The sequence below is a fragment of the Ailuropoda melanoleuca genome, chromosome 9 (genome assembly GCF_002007445.2).
Source record: "Ailuropoda melanoleuca isolate Jingjing chromosome 9, ASM200744v2, whole genome shotgun sequence".
NCBI lineage: Eukaryota > Metazoa > Chordata > Mammalia > Carnivora > Ursidae > Ailuropoda > Ailuropoda melanoleuca.
The window spans coordinates 69,725,041-69,740,972 of NC_048226.1; the positions used below are offsets into that span (position 1 = coordinate 69,725,041).

General features: G+C 40.8%; 1 protein-coding gene across 1 annotated transcript in view; it reads right to left on the reverse strand.

Annotated features, from left to right (window-relative positions):
• UBR5 (ubiquitin protein ligase E3 component n-recognin 5) overlaps nt 1-15,932 on the reverse strand; it is a 137,155-nt gene that overhangs the window by 105,648 nt on the left and 15,575 nt on the right. Inside the window, exon 3 of the mRNA XM_034668516.1 lies at nt 15,671-15,808. Coding sequence (XP_034524407.1) covers nt 15,671-15,808 — 138 coding nt within the window. The remainder of the gene's footprint in view (nt 1-15,670; nt 15,809-15,932) is intronic.

The following is a 15,932-nucleotide window of genomic DNA, read 5'->3' on the forward strand; positions in this document are numbered from 1 at the left end:
CCCTTTAACATCAGAGTCCTCAGCAGACACGGAAACCACAGAATCGCTGCATATGAAGATCACATTCAATTACTAAGTTACTGAATGTCTTCACATAATTATTAGCCACTCGTCTACTTTAAAGGATCTTTCCCCAAAAGCTTACAACGCTTAAAGTCATTAACTATATTTCCTCTAGTAGCATCATGAACAAAAGTCTCCCTTGTTTTTAAAATAAAAGGAAAACTCCCCTAGAACTCACCAAATTCCATTTCAGAATAAATCTTTACATGTGGTTGTGATGGAAAACAATTTTAAGAGTACAGCGTAACATTACAAAATAACCTCATAACTCAGCATTTAATCTCACTCAGGGACAGGTAGGGAAGCCTTTGTGAGGTGGCTGTAACACACAATGGATAGGTTAGCAATAAGCTTCTGACGATCCTTAGTACTCCTACACCAAAGATTTATTCTATATTCCAATTCAATAACCTTTTTCATTCCTTTAAATTTACAGGCATTTTACAGATCCAGAGGCCGGATTTTTTTTTTCTTAAAGCACCTAAGGTAACAGCAAACTAATGTTTAAAAAGAGACAAGAAATCAAAGTATAACCTGCTGGAATCTAACATATTTCGCCGCTGCCCTAAAAATCCCCTATAAGTTCAGTCTCCTTTTTCCCAAGTTTAACATTATAATTTCAAAGATAATTCATCCTCTCACCGATCCTCAGGTGGGAATAGCATCATGCAGGTCCGTTAGTTTTAGAATTCTCTGTCTACCCATCACATACCACACCTGCATGTTAAGACACACATACCCCTAAACTGAATGAAACCTGATGGATTTCTAGCTGTATTTCTAAAACAAAAAAAATTTAGGTACATTTAGATCCCAAAAAGGCTTCTCTTCTCCAGGACATAGAGACATTCCTGATACCCCACCTTCTACTTCGCATATATGGAAGTGTAAGCCCGGGTACCCCCACCCACACAAAAAAAAAAAAAAAAAAAAAAAAAAAAANTGTTTAGTAGCAATTACCTGAACGGGGAAAAAGTGACAAAATCTGCCACCAGTTCATTTCTTCCAGTCTCATTCCTGCTTATTTCAGGCCCAGCTCAAATGTTACCTCCTCCATGAATCTGTCCTGATGGCCCTACTTTTCTTCCTACAGAAGTCAACAGCTTCTCCCTCCTAGAGGACCTTCGTGTCTACTTTGCAGTCACTTGTTTCCGTCTGCACTGGCTTCAGAGACAGTGAGGACAGGAGCAAACAAACTCTCTCCCCACTCTTACACTACTTCAGCTACAGTTCCAACAGTGAAAAATGTAGAATACTCGTGTACAATCCATTTCAGAGGAAGAACAGGTTCCTGATCTAATCTCAACAAAATTAACTCCCCAAGTCTTCCACCTCAAACTGAAGTTTAAAACAGGTTAAGAAAAGTACGAACATACAGGTTTCTTTTAGGACAGTTGCCCATATTTGCTCTTATAAGCAGACCAGTTAACATAAAGAAAATATTTAATAACTCACCACTTACCCAATAATCACATTAGCAACCTGCCTTTAAAGTGACCTCACTCCAACCTCTACTTAGCCATCCACAGAATAAAACTTTTACATATCCGTATCATTTAATTTTGGAGTAAAGAGCTTAATAATCCATATAAAGGAACAACAGCCAACAGTAAAGGTTACCTACAACGCTACGTCACACACTCAAAATCCGTGCCCAGATTATTTTCTTGTAGAAAAGAAATAATGTAAGAATATTTCTGGCATTTCCCCAAAAGAAAACTCTAAATCTTTATTAAAGCCTAAAACTCAAGAAGCAATGAACTTTTTTTCTTTTTCTTTTTTTTTTTTTTAAAGATTTTATTTATTTATTTGACAGAGATAGAGACAGCCAGCGAGAGAGGGAACACAAGCAGGGGGAGTGGGAGAGGAAGAAGCAGGCTCATAGCAGAGGAGCCTGATGTGGGGCCCGATCCCATAACGCCGGGATCACACCCTGATCCGAAGGCAGACGCCCAACCGCTGTGCCACCCTGGCGCCCCTGAACTTTTTTTTTCTTCAAGCAACTATGTTGCTAGATAGACGGCAGAGACAGGAGTCAAACTTAAGGTCTTTTCTGCTATGTCACCCTGCACTTCCCTAAGGACAGGCACTCAGTCCATAACTTCCACATTGTTCTTTTAGACAAATGTCACGCCATACTATACACTGCCACCTCTGAACTCTGTGTGTCAGCTGTTCAACATTCAGTACAACATGTCAGCCCATCAATAAGTTCAAGCAATCGTGCGGCAGTCCCACTGGCACTGGGAGAAGAGGCTTTGCTTCGGGCAAAGCTGCAGAGGCTATTTTCAAACGGTCATTCACTTGTGCCAGCATGTAGTAGGCACATTCCCAGCCCCACCAGATAAATGAAACTCTGGTGCTGCCTTACTCAGTCCAGCCCGGAGAGCATCCAACCCCAAACCCCTTTCCACACAGTCCCGGAGCAAGCCGACAGCAAACCATCTGAGGCATGTTTACAGGGAAGCGTCGTTAGGAGGCGCTGGGGAGAAACGGAAGGGGTCAACCGAGTCTTCTCAGGCTACACTGGGGACCTGTTTTTCTAGGAAGGGGATAAAACCTGTCTTGCTACCTACCCAACTCTGTGTTATGACTTAAATATTAAGAGCTACCTTGACCCATGGGACTGAGGATGGCTGGGAAGAACCTGGAAAGATCAGGGCTGTCTTGGCAGGCAAGAAGCACCAACACATCAGGGATAATTCTCTCCATCTTTGTGATTATGACTCATTGAAGGTCTGAAATTTGACTTCAAGACATCCAACTTTCAGATACATTTTTTGAAATCCATTTTGTACTGCTTCTATCTGAATGTAACCCTGATCGTGGGTTCCCCAGTTTCAGGATTTCCAGAACAGTAAATGGGAGTGGAGCTGGATGAATAATGAGAGAAGCAAGATAGCTATATGGACAACACACACGTTAAAAACAATAACTACACCTCATTTTCACAGCAAAAAATGTAAGGAGGCCATAATCTTAGAGTAATATAAACTAAATAAATTTAGCTGTATTAGAAACTCTTAATTTTGTCCTTAATTTTTCTCATGTCACAGCTGACTACAGAAAACTTTGAAGTTTAACACTAAGTAAGTAACCAAGGAATAAGGTTACGGCAAAGGCCAAAGAGAGACTAAAAATTTACCAGAAACAAAAGATTTTAGGCTTTAAGAACACAGAGACCATTAAGTTTATTTCTTCATATCTCCTATAAAAGGGTTTTCTCTAAAAGTAAATCAAAATCTCTGGATGCACGCTTTTCACCTCCCCAAATATTCCTTAAGAGTCTTCCCAAAAGCCTCCCTTCTCGACCCCTCATAATGTACTTCAAAATTTTAAATTTTATCTTAGAACCACTTTACACTCTTAAAAATTGAGGACCCCAGGGGCACCAGGTGGCTCAGTCAGTTAAGCAGCTTCCTTCAGCTCAGGTTATGATCTTGCGGTCCTGAGACTGAGCCCCGCATAGGGCTCCGGCTCAGTGAGGAGCCTATTTCTCCCTCTCTCTGCCCTCCAACTTGTACTCTCTCCAAACAAATAAAATCTTAAAAAAAACTGAAGACCCCAAAATGCTTTTGTTTATGGGGGTCACAAACACTGATATTTTAATATTAAGTACCAAGAAATTTTTTCAATATTTCTTACAAAAATAATAAACTCATTACACAGACAAAAATTACCTTACGGAAAGTAACTGTTTTCCCAAAAACTATTTTTTTTAATAATTTTTATTTTGTTATATTAGTCACCATACAGTACATCCCCAGTTTTTGATGCAATGTTCCACGATTCATTATTTGTGTATGACACCCAGTGCACCTTGCAATATGTGCCTTCCTTAATACCCATCACTGGCCTATCCCAATCCCCCACCCCCACCTCCCCTCTGAAGCCCTTAGTTTGTTTCCCAGAGTCCACAGTCTCTCATGGTTCATTCGCCCTTTTGTTTACCCCCTTTCATTCTTCCCTTCCTTCTCCTACCCATCTTCCTTATTTCTTTTTTTTTTAAAGAATTGTTTTTATTTATTTATTTATTCATTTTTTAATGATTTTTTATTATGTTAGTCACCATACAGTACATCCCTGGCTTCCGATGTAAAGCTCGATGACTAATGAACCATAAACTATTTCTGATGGGGGACCGTTTGACATTTTTGCAGACCTCTTTATTATTGGTCTTAATATAAGACAGCCAGATGCTCAGCTCTGCTTCTGCATTCAGCGTGTTCACCGTACGGTGAAGTATGCGAGGAAGAGCTGGCCCTATCGAAATCACTTGCGGGAAAAGGGAGCGATATTTTACTACCCCTTACAGATCGCTGTAGATTTTCTTTGACATTACACCAAAACTTGACAAGTGATTGTTCCTTAAAGGCTGGGGGCAATGTGAAATCTTCGGAATCCTATCAAATCTTTTGCCCATGTGCACGTCTATAACAGCATGTGCTGGTCATATGGAAAATAATGGTTTTGCTGACTTACGCAGATCTTCAAAATCATGTCTGTTTAACTCACAATGATGGATACAAATTTCCCAAAATTCTAATTTTTGCTCGAAAGCTTAATTTTATCACTGGCAACAAACAACCTTGGTTGTTTTCCTTGAAGTGACAAGCTCACCACGGTCATTTTTGAGAAAACATCTGTCAAATACCCAAGTCTTTTCAGTAACTGTTCCTGAAGAAAGCAGCTAGCTCAGCTTGCATCTAAAACAACTGCGGAAGTGTTTTTCTTCAAGACAGCCAAGGTTCTTTTCATTTTGTCATACTGCATATTAAAGTGGCGTATACCCAAAGGTTAAGATTTAATAAAATTAGTAATTTTTACCACTTCATCAAAGACACCCTTGAGTGAAAACTACCTTTTCCTGCAAGTGCAAAAAAGTGAAGAATACAATAATTTTCAATACAGTTTGGTGCCACTACTTTGATTTGTGCTAAGAAGCCAATATTTTACCTGCCATTGCTTTTGAACAAGAGCACAAATTTCAAAACAGTGAAAAAGACAAAGTCTCAGTATTATTATGAAGACAGTTTTTCTTAAAAGATTTTATTTATTTATCTGAGAGAGCAAGACAGAGAAAGCGTGCGAGCCGGGGGAAGACCAATGGAGAAGGAGAAGGCGACCCCACGCTGAGCAGAAAGCCAACATGGGGCTCAATCCTAGGACCCGGGATCATGACCAGAGCTGAAGGCAGACACTTAACGGACTAAGCCACCCAGACGCCCCTATTATTAAGGTAGTTTTGACCTCAGAGCCCATGAGAAGGTCTTGGAGATCCAGAGCCTGCAGACCACACTCAGAATGGCAGTCCTCTCTTCTAAAATGCACGGGGCGGTGGGGGGCCCAGCAGATGAAAGTAATTTAAAAAAATGCACAGTGCCATTAAAGTAGCCAATGCTAAGTCAATGTTGGAAAAAATAAGTAATCGTTCATTCATCTTACTAATACAGCCACTATGTCAACCAAAATAATGATATACTTTTAAAATAGTTTTAAAATTATGGATAGTCTTTGATACTACACCAAAACTCAGCAAGTGATAGTTTCTTAAAGGTTGGCTGCAATGTGGAATCTGAAACCCTATCAATGAACTTTCCACATTGTTTTATACTAAAACCTACCAGTTTGCCCTGTACTCTGAATAAATCATTTACCCACGTATGATTCTGTTTAGATAGAAAATGGCACCACAGGGACCCCTGGGTGGCTCAGCTGGTTAAGTGTCTGCCTTCGTTCGGCTCAGGTCATGATCCCAGGGTCCTAGGATCAAGTCCCCCATCGGGCTCCTTGCTCAGTGGGGAGCCTGCTTCTCCCTCTCCCTCTGCCTGCTCTAGCTGCCGCTCCTCCAGCTTGTGCTCGTGCCCTCTGTCAAAATAAACAAAATCTTTAAAAAAAAATAAAATAAAACGGCACCGTAAAGTAGCATGAAGCAGCATAAAGCATATTAATATTTTAGCAGTGTCTCCCTGATAGTATTAAAATCCCATGAAAGACATTAAGTGACTGTAACTGACTTAACCAGTGGTTTTCTATTTACTTATTTGAGAGAGAGAGAGAGAGAACACAAGCAGGGAGGAGGAGAGAGGGAGAAGGAGAAGCAGGCTCCCCGCTGAGCAGGGAGTCCAATGCAGGGCTCAATCCCAGGAGCCTGGGATCATGACCTGAGCCGAAAGGCAGCCGCGTAACTGACTGAGCCACGCAGGCGCCCTCTTACCAGGGGTTTTCAACAGATGAAGAGAGGCACTGGGGGTAAGGATACAGAAGAGCCTCTTTTAAGATCTGTATGCAAAAACTGCAGTTAATTACTAAAAGGGGGCAGGAGGAGCCTCAAGATGTCACAAACTGCCAGCCTACAGATATACACATGATATTGAATCACAAGGCATTTTAAATTTTTTAAAGATTTTTAAAAATTCTTGGCCAACATTCAAACTTGGGAGAATTTTGCACAGAATTTCAGGTTTTTAGCTTCTTTTGAAAAATGAGATGGAGCAACTGCACTTCTGTTCCCGTATGGTGACTAGAGGTACCCTAACCTAGAGGTACTTGGCACCTGCAGGCACCTGGTTTGAGGCCAGTGATATGGAATACTCCTCCCAACCCCTGAAAAAGGTATTTGCTTGGTGAAGAGGAATCTGCTCAGTTTTATAATTCAAATCTCAGCACGTACAGTGATCCCTATTATATCTTTGCTCAGCCATAAGTCATAAGCACATTTTATTTCTTTAAATTGACTTTACAATTTCTAAAATAGTGGTCTGACTTTTCTCACTTTTTGCCTACCCAAAGAGATCTAAGCCTAGCAGCAAACATCTGACTTTACTATTAAAAGACCCCAAATCACACGAATGACGGCTTTTATAGAGGGAAAATCCATCTGTCAGCTTCCTGAATGACAATTATAGGTAGGAACTATATATACATACTTCATGCCTATGGAGATGACAAATGCTAGTTTATATAATGTGTTCACTTTAAGTAAATGATAAAGGACATCCACCTTCACGATGTATTCAAGACCAAAAAGAAAAGAAGTTTCTAAATAAATACTATAAATTCATGAAATGATACACATTTTTTTAAATGGGAAATTCTTTAAATTATTTCCCCTAAAATGGTTTTAGTTGAAACTGTTAAAAGAGTTCTATAAAATTAAAATAAGAAAATTCATTTTACAGAAATGCTCTGTAAACCAGCACAGGAAAAAAAAATGGCATCCCACTCACAAATAATTTCCTCCCCTAACCTGGAAAATATCCTGCTTACAAACTCCTATATAGTGTCATAAATAACATTTTTCCTAATAAAATGAAATAGAGACCAAAATCTCAAACTCCTGTGCCATTTGAAAAGCCAAATACATCTCTCAGAAACTAAATGCCGAACACAACAAAATGAGTCATTTTCCTTTAAAGCCAAAATACCATGTTATTTTCAGTTCCATTCAAAACAGGAAAAGGGAAACACACATGCCAAATGGACAAGAAATTTGGTAGAAAAAGATACAAGATATGGTCTTTATACATTACTTCTTCTTGACAATTTCTTAAGTCCTTCTGCCTAATTCCATCTTGGTAAGAGTAAGACTATACACACATACAGGAATCGAAGTATGCTAACAGGATGAGAAGACTTCTTTTGAGCTACCATCCAAAAAGTGTTGCTAGCATCCAGCCAAAAATTCAAGAGAAAATTCTTGGTTTTCTTCACCCTTAGGCCATATCTGCACTCTGAATATCTGCAACATCACTCATTAAAGTATCTGCCAGATGCAGATAATGTATTCAAATCATTACAATCCCAATTTCAACTCTACATACAAATCGAATGTGTCATGAGATAACTGATACTCGTCCTAGTACAACTACGGCCATTTGGCAAGTTACAATCCTTGAGATAAGACTTGTAAACCGAAGTAAACACCTGTAATGAAACCCAACTTTCCCACAGAAACAAGACAATTAGGTTATATTCCTAAGCAAGGAATCTTGATAACATTAACATCAAAGATAAAATTGCAGTTTTATTGCTTTTGAAATGGTCATTTTACATTCCTGAGCCGCCATTCCACCCGCCCTAGGGACCACAGCTGCAGTCTTGTGAGGGGCACGGGGCTGGCAAAGAATGAGCTGTGGTGTCAGACAAACCAACCTGGGTTTGACTCCAGCCCTGCCATTAGCTGGCTCTAGAACCCTGGGCAAGCTTACTCAAACCTCCCAGAACTTGGAAGGTCTTTTGATCTGTTAAAATGGGGATAAAACCACTTGTCTGGTAGTGCTGCTACAAGGATTAAAGGTAATTCTGTGATGTACCTTGGAAAGAGCCAAGCACTTAAAAGCTCAATAAATGACAGCCATCAACATCACTGAACTATATTTACATTCTTCATCCCCAGACAGCTTGCTATATTTTGCTGCTCAAATCCACCAAGTTCTGGCTTAACTGGTTGCCAAACTAAACAGGGCCCAATTCAAACCCTGAGATCAAGGGTAGGAACCTGAGGATCCAGGGAATGGCATCCAGGGAATGAGAGCTAAGTCCGGGAATTCCTGGTATTAGAAATCTGTATATGCACAATAATTCCTTTGTTTCTTGTGCAAGGGTTCTTATTTCACAAAGCACGAGAGATTCCTCTTCTTGCCTCTACTACCTCTCTAATCTCATCTCTTCACTCTTCCAGAGCATTCTATACTCCAAACATCACTACACTCTCACATTTCCCTAACTAGGTTAATCTCATCAACTATTCTCTTACTTTCTGAATACATCTATTCCCTCAGCCTACAGTAACGAGACCCCACTGCCTCCTATACATCTAGCTACTATAATAGGCCCTCTAGGCAAGGCTGAAACAGCCTGTGGGACACCTTAACTCACCATTCACTCCAGGCTAACCTAGGCCTTTCTCTGAGTCCCACTTTTACCTGGGGCACACTTCCTCCAGAGCACTTCTCATGATGTAACTACTTGTTTGATGAAATATTTGTCTCTTTCACCGCCTGACAAATTCAAAGAAGGCAAGAAACATGTTTTACTAACTTCTAAATCCCTACGACCTGGCACATAGTAAATCCTTCCTAACCATGTGCCGATGGACGGGCGGCTGAACAAATGAATGGGCACTCATACGTCTTGGCTCCAAGTCCTACACTACCTCAAAATGATGGATTCATAGCTATTTTTAAAGAATTTTAGATGTTCTCTTATGTGACCGATGAGACTAGGTTTTTTAAAATACACCAAAGGAATGTTGTCCTACAAAATAATCCCTGGAGGCTCTGCCCTAATTCAAATGCCCCTGCAATACCATGAGAAACTCTGACACTCCTTCAAGATTCATCTACAGAAAGAGTTTATCAAGCAGTGAGGAAAACCACGCAGTACTTCCACAGCCCGGGATACTCTCTCAGTACCCTCCACCTAGAGGAGGGGCTCTTTTCCCTCCTTCCCCCCTCTATAGTTTACTCTGGGTTGATGTTAGGGAAAAGGGCTGAAGGGGCCCGAAGGAAGTTGGAAGCAAAAGGAAGAGAGAAAGAGAGCTCACCAGGAAGCAACAGTACAGATAAAAGTCTGCGTGCAGTGTCCTGTTTAGGTACCTGGAATCGGTAACATGAGTCTAACAGGCCAAGTGCCTTAAAATGCAAACTAGAGGGGTGCCTGGGTGGCACAGCGGTTAAGCGTCTGCCTTCAGCTCAGGGCGTGATCCCGGCGTTATGGGATCGAGCCCCACATCAGGCTCTTCTGCTGTGAGCCTGCTTCTTCCTCTCCCACTCCCCCTGCTTGTGTTCCCTCTCTGGCTGGCTGTCTCTATCTCTGTCAAATAAATAAAAAAATTTAAAAAAAAAATGCAAACTAGAGAAAGTCTGGTCACTGGACATTAATTGGCAAGTAATCCAAGAGAATATTCTAACATGTAATGTGGTATCAAAATAGGAAGAATCAGATATACATGTCCATATTTTTTGTCTGGTTTTGTTGTTGTGGCTGTATAGCCAATCACCAACACGGCAGCCATGAAGTCAGCATGAGTGTCAGCCCGGTCCTACCTAGACAGAGCAAACAGCCCTGGGTTTTGAGTCTCAGCTCCACCATTAAAGACAGAGCATGGCCCTGAGCAGGTCATTTAACATTTGCTCTCATGTTTCCACCTCTGCCAAAAATGGTCATCACCATGTCTTAAGAACTGGATAATACACCACATGTAAAAGTAATGTGTGCCATCTTAAATAATAGTGTCTAAATCTAGCTAATCCTCACAATCTCTAGGGAACATTTTAAAAGACATACTCCCAGTACCCACCCAAACCTACTAAATCAGAGATCTCCAAATACAAGTCTCAGTGATTGCTTTCTGGCTAAATAAGTTATGGCACATGCATGAAAGAGTTCTGGAAGGTGTAACATTAGTCACCTATGAGAAAAGGAAGTAGGCAGCTAAGGAACAGAGCAGGAAGGGAGACTTTTCACTGTGTGCCAACGTACACTTTTGAATTTTAAACCACAAAAACATATTCTCAACTCAAAAGTTTTTTGTGTTTTTTTTTAAATTTCTAAGTACCCAAAGCGTTTCTGGTGATTAACTAACTTTGGAAATCACTACTCTTAAATACCACAAATACATTAAGGATTGCTTAAGATAGTCATAAGATTAGTAGTTCATTTAGGGAGACATTAATAACCCTACTATTTCAAGTTTTAGAAATGTTGCTTAGGATAGCACCGTCTCAGAAATTCACGATTCACATACCTCTATGAGACTTTTATAAGTCCTACAATAAAGAAACCCATTTACTATGCTTAATCTTGTGCTTCCCAAACTGAAATTGAACATGAAACACTGTTCAGGTCATTTTTTTCTAGTAAGATCTTGGAGAACCAGAAGACACTGGTTTAAGATCCAAATTCCCTTGAGGCGCCTGGTTGGCTCAGATGGTTAAGAATCTGCCTTCGGGTGCGCCTGGGTGGCACAGCGGTTAAGCCTCTGCCTTCGGCTCAGGGTGTGATCCCGGCATTATGGGATCGAGCCCCACAACGGGCTCCTCTGCTGTGGGCCTGCTTCTTCCTCTCCCTCTCCCCCTGCTTGTGTTCCCTCTCTCGCTGGCTGTCTCTATCTCTGTCAAATAAAGAAATAAAATCTTTAAAAAAAAAAAAAAAAGAATCTGCCTTCAGCTTGGGTCGTGATCCCAGGGTCCGGGGATGGAGCCCCGTGCCGGGCTCCCGCTCAGTGGGGAGCCTGCTTCTCCCTCTCCCTCTGCTGTTCCCCATGCTTGTGCTCTCTGACTCTGCCAAATAAATAAATAAAATCTTTAAAAAAAGAAAAAAAAAAAGATCGGAATTCCCTGAGGCAGAAACCGTCTCTCTACCCCAGAACCCTAGAGAGTGCCCAACACACAAAAAGCCTTCCCAAAACATTGAGCTCAACAGTGACAGGCTGTCTTTACTGTCTTTTCTCTTTACCTAAACCAAAACTATGTCCCAATTTTCTTACTGTTTATCAGCTTCAAGGATTAAAAAAAAGTAAATAGCATAACCAATCCTACTCTGCCTAAAATTATATTGTTAAAAAAATGCAACTACCTACAGCAGATCATTTTTAAATCCAAATAATGTGGCAATAGGCATTTTTATTCGTTAGAGTGGAAAAATAAAAGATCTTTAACTGTGATTCGAAATCATCTATTTTTCAGAGACAGCAATAGATTTCAGTATCATTTTCCTTTTACAAAATGAGCAGACATTGCAGGGCATCTTTATTCTCATGAAGCCAGACGAATCAAGTAAGCTTTACAATCAAACTGCCCAGCAACCCCACTTATTAACAAAAGCATGTTCATCAGTGTGCCCAGAGGGGTTCGGAAAGCTGTATCAAATGGCTTCTTTAAAATCTGCACCTACTAAGGGTTCTCGACACTGGTTCACTCATCCAGAAAGCCTTCCTTTAGGTGTAATTCAGAGAGCTAACCTGAAGGAGTCAAACAAATGTAAAACTACAAAACAGCAGGGTGAAATTTAGGAGCTCTAGCAGATCCCTTTTGTTTTATCACTATGGAGCACAAATGAATACAAAGTTCTCTCTGACAACACAGCTACCAGCGCAAAGGCCTGGCTCCCAAGTCTGGCTTTCAGAAATCCACCAATAAATGCTTCCCATTCTTTGTCTTACAATAAACACTCAACTTAATAGAAGTCTCTGACTTCCAGACTGACATCACTGACAGAGAGGTCTGCACCCCATCTCAGTCCCCACTCTGTTCACCTCTCAACCACTTAACACATACACACACACACACACACACATATATACACACTAGTGCTTTTAGACAGTGTGTGGATAATGATACTTTAAAAGGGCTAATCCTGGGGAAGATCATTATGAAGGACATCAGCCTCCTCCCTGCCAAGCCCTTATTACCATCTGCAAACCGTAAATTCATCCCCAAACTGCTAAATTCTTTCCCCATGCTTTTGTTTAATGCCTGAAAACTGCTTAGTAGCCAGAGAACTAAGTTCTCAACCTTGCGGCACCGGACCCTCGCAGGCTGACTGGTTTCATCAGCTACCTCCTCTCTGCATAATGAGCGTCAATTCCATGACAGGAGAAGATGGCGGAATCATGAGTGAGGTACATCTAGACACAAAACCCCCCTCCAGCCTGGCGCTCTTCAGAGTCATCCCCACCCCGCTGAAAGTTCAAGCACTGGGCTAGAACAGGAAAGCCTGTAAAACTTAGTCGGCATCATCACAGCTACAACATGTAGCGTAGCCTTCCTGTTTCCTTGTGCTACTTGAGTGCTGACAGACCAAAACAGCTAACAAACCTAATAAAATGGAGCCAGGCTACCATGAGAATATGATTCGGAAAGATGAGCACTTCGCACCAAGACCCTACAGGTGCTCTGTCCTGGACTAAGTTCTCTGTACCTCCCTCCTCTTAACACTAAGCACTCCACCAAGGCTGAGGTGGACAGTCAGTGAAGGCCCTCCACAGGTGGGTGGTCCTGTTCCTCCCCTCCTTTCCACCTGAGGCCAAAAAAAAGTAAGTGGCTAAAACTAAAACAAATAGAAGGAACACAATGTATGTAACAAGTATTTAGTGACTACTATGTACAGGTATCCAGACCAGAGGGGAGGAAAAATGGGTAGAGCAGAGCTGGTACAGTGAGTCCACTCTGGGAAAACCTCCCCTCCTCTAAATATTCAGCCTTGAAAGACAACTGCAGAAAAGAGAAAACCAAAAGACTCAGTGGAGACCACACACAAGATCAACATTTCTTCTCAGGAGGGCAAGAAAGCTAAAGGTACTCCCCAGTGAGAGACCAGGTACCAGAGCCAGGCTCCTTGTGGAAGCTGGAGTTGGGCTGCCTGTTTTGTTCGAAAATGTTGACTTTGCAGCTGAAAATTTTAATGGTAACCACTAAAAGAACAGAAATACAATCTATGGCTTCCAAATCAAGAGGGAGGTAAAAGGGAAGGGAATGCAGAAAACTAGGACTCTAACAGAATGGGGAAAAAAGCAGCAGAAAAAAGGGATCAGAAGTTATGAAATTCAGACAGGAGAAATAAATCTACTTATTCAAATTGTTCATCTCACAATTAAAAGTAAAAAATTGGGGCGCCTGGGTGGCTCAGCTGTTAAGCGTCTGCCTTTGGCTCAGGTCATGATTCCAGGGTCCTGGGATCGAGCCCCGCATCAGGCTCCCTGCTCGACGGGAAGCTTGCTTCCCTCTCACACTCCTCTTACTTGTGTTCCCTCTCTCGCTGTCTCTGTCAAATAAATTAAATGGTTAAAAAAAAATTTTTTTTTAATTAAAGTCAAAAATTATCACAGTAATGGAAAGAAAATATTAATAGGCATAAAGAGACATACTATGTAACAATCAAAGGAAGAATCCACCAAGAACATTGAACATTCATAAATTTGAATGCTCCTAATACCACAACCTCAAAAATATACCCAGTAAAAACTGACCATTTGAGAAATGGTCAACTACAATGAGAAATTTAACATACCTCTATCAGAAGCTGATAGTTCAAGCAGATAAAATATTAGTAAAGCTAGAAACTTTGAAAAGATACATTAACAAGCTTGAGCTAACAAATAAATATATAGAAAACTGCCTCCAAAGGGGTGTCACAGATTTAAAGGTATAAATCATGTTATCTCTGACTTCTGGATTTAACAGATAAATAAAATTTTCTTCAAATTATAAAGACAAGGACAAGGTTGCCAACTTTTCACTTTGCCAAGTAAGATTTAGGGAAAAAGCCACTATTACCAGTACTTCATAAAAAGATAAATTTTAAAATTTAAGAAGTAGTAAAAACCACATATTTTTTTTCTAACCATGGACTGGTTAAAATGTTATGGACTCTGAAAATTTTCTTAGAAACTGCTCCAGCACAGAACTGTACTTAATTTGTACCTAATTTGATTTCAGGAAAACAAACATACAGATTTTTGTATTTAATATCAAGTCCTTGATGTGATAGTGTCCTTATTTTCCATCTGAGAAAACAGCAGGCTATAGAGATCAATTTACCTATAATTATCAACTTAAAGATGGGAGGGGGAGTATGAGACAAACCTTTCCAGGCCTCTATTCTTGCCATCATACCACATCTGTCAAAGGTCCCGTTCCATCAACAATACTTCCTCAACACCCAGAGTCTGAGGCCTGGTGTTAAGTATTACAGGAAATAAACTGCACAATAAAATACCCTGAGGAGGGACCGGAGCCAAACCGAACCACCCGCGGGAGTTTTCTACACGCGTAGGGATACTGCCCCTAACCATGAGCCACATGAAGAAGACAGTGGGATCTACCCCTTGGGAAGCCTGAGGAAAAAAGGAACATTGAAAACCCAGTGATTCAATCCACACACCTTAAGTAGTTTACAATCTACTTGTAAAAACAAACCATACACACAGAAAGACAAATAAAAAATAAAACAGTAACCAGGGGCTGAGAGGAGTGCTCTAAGCGTGAATTACTAAGAGAAGACAGGATTCATCTGGGGTCAGATTTCACGAGGGGGACTCCAGGCTGGCTTAGTCAGTAGGGCATGTGACTCTTGATCTTGGGGTCGAGTTCAAGCCCCAAGAGATCAGTTTAAAAGAGGGGGGAAGATCTCATGAAGGAGCGCCAGGGCTTTCAGGGGCATCAGGATTTTGAAATGGACCATAAAGGGTGCTGGGATTCATCACAAAAGGGGCATATTCAAGTGAAAACATTTATGATGATTTATCTATTAAACAACAACAGCAACAAAAATGACTGGCTTTCACATGATTAAAAAAAATTAAAGTTCTCCAAAACACTTCAAGAAGCCAAGAAGATAATTCTAAGATCTGAATGATTTCATTTTTCTGACAAGTCATCACACAGTGGACAGCGCTAACGCAATCTGCGAGTATTACAAGAACAAATAACCTACAGCTACAACAATAAGTAACAAAGGCAAACCACGCACCACCTTCCTGTGTTCAAATAATTACTCTTTTAGGAATCAAAATCTCCGTTTGACTACAACTGAGTAAGTATCAAAACAGACTACTTAAAGGCAGCGGACAGGACGGAAACACAAATACGAAAGGTGAATGTACCTCGCAGATGTGGGCATCGCTAACGCAGCCAATACAAGGGGCACGAACACAAGACTCCTTGCACTTGGCTACCTGGTGGGCCAGGGACTCACACACAACGAAGGCTGCAGAGAAGAACTTGAGTGCTCTGAAGAGAACCTTAATAAGAAGACATAGTAAAAGAAACTCGTTCTTCCTGCTCCTCACCGGATGAAGAATAAGAAAACATTTCCAAAAAAAGCAGTAAAAGAGAAAACAAGCCGTGATCATAACAAATTTTGAA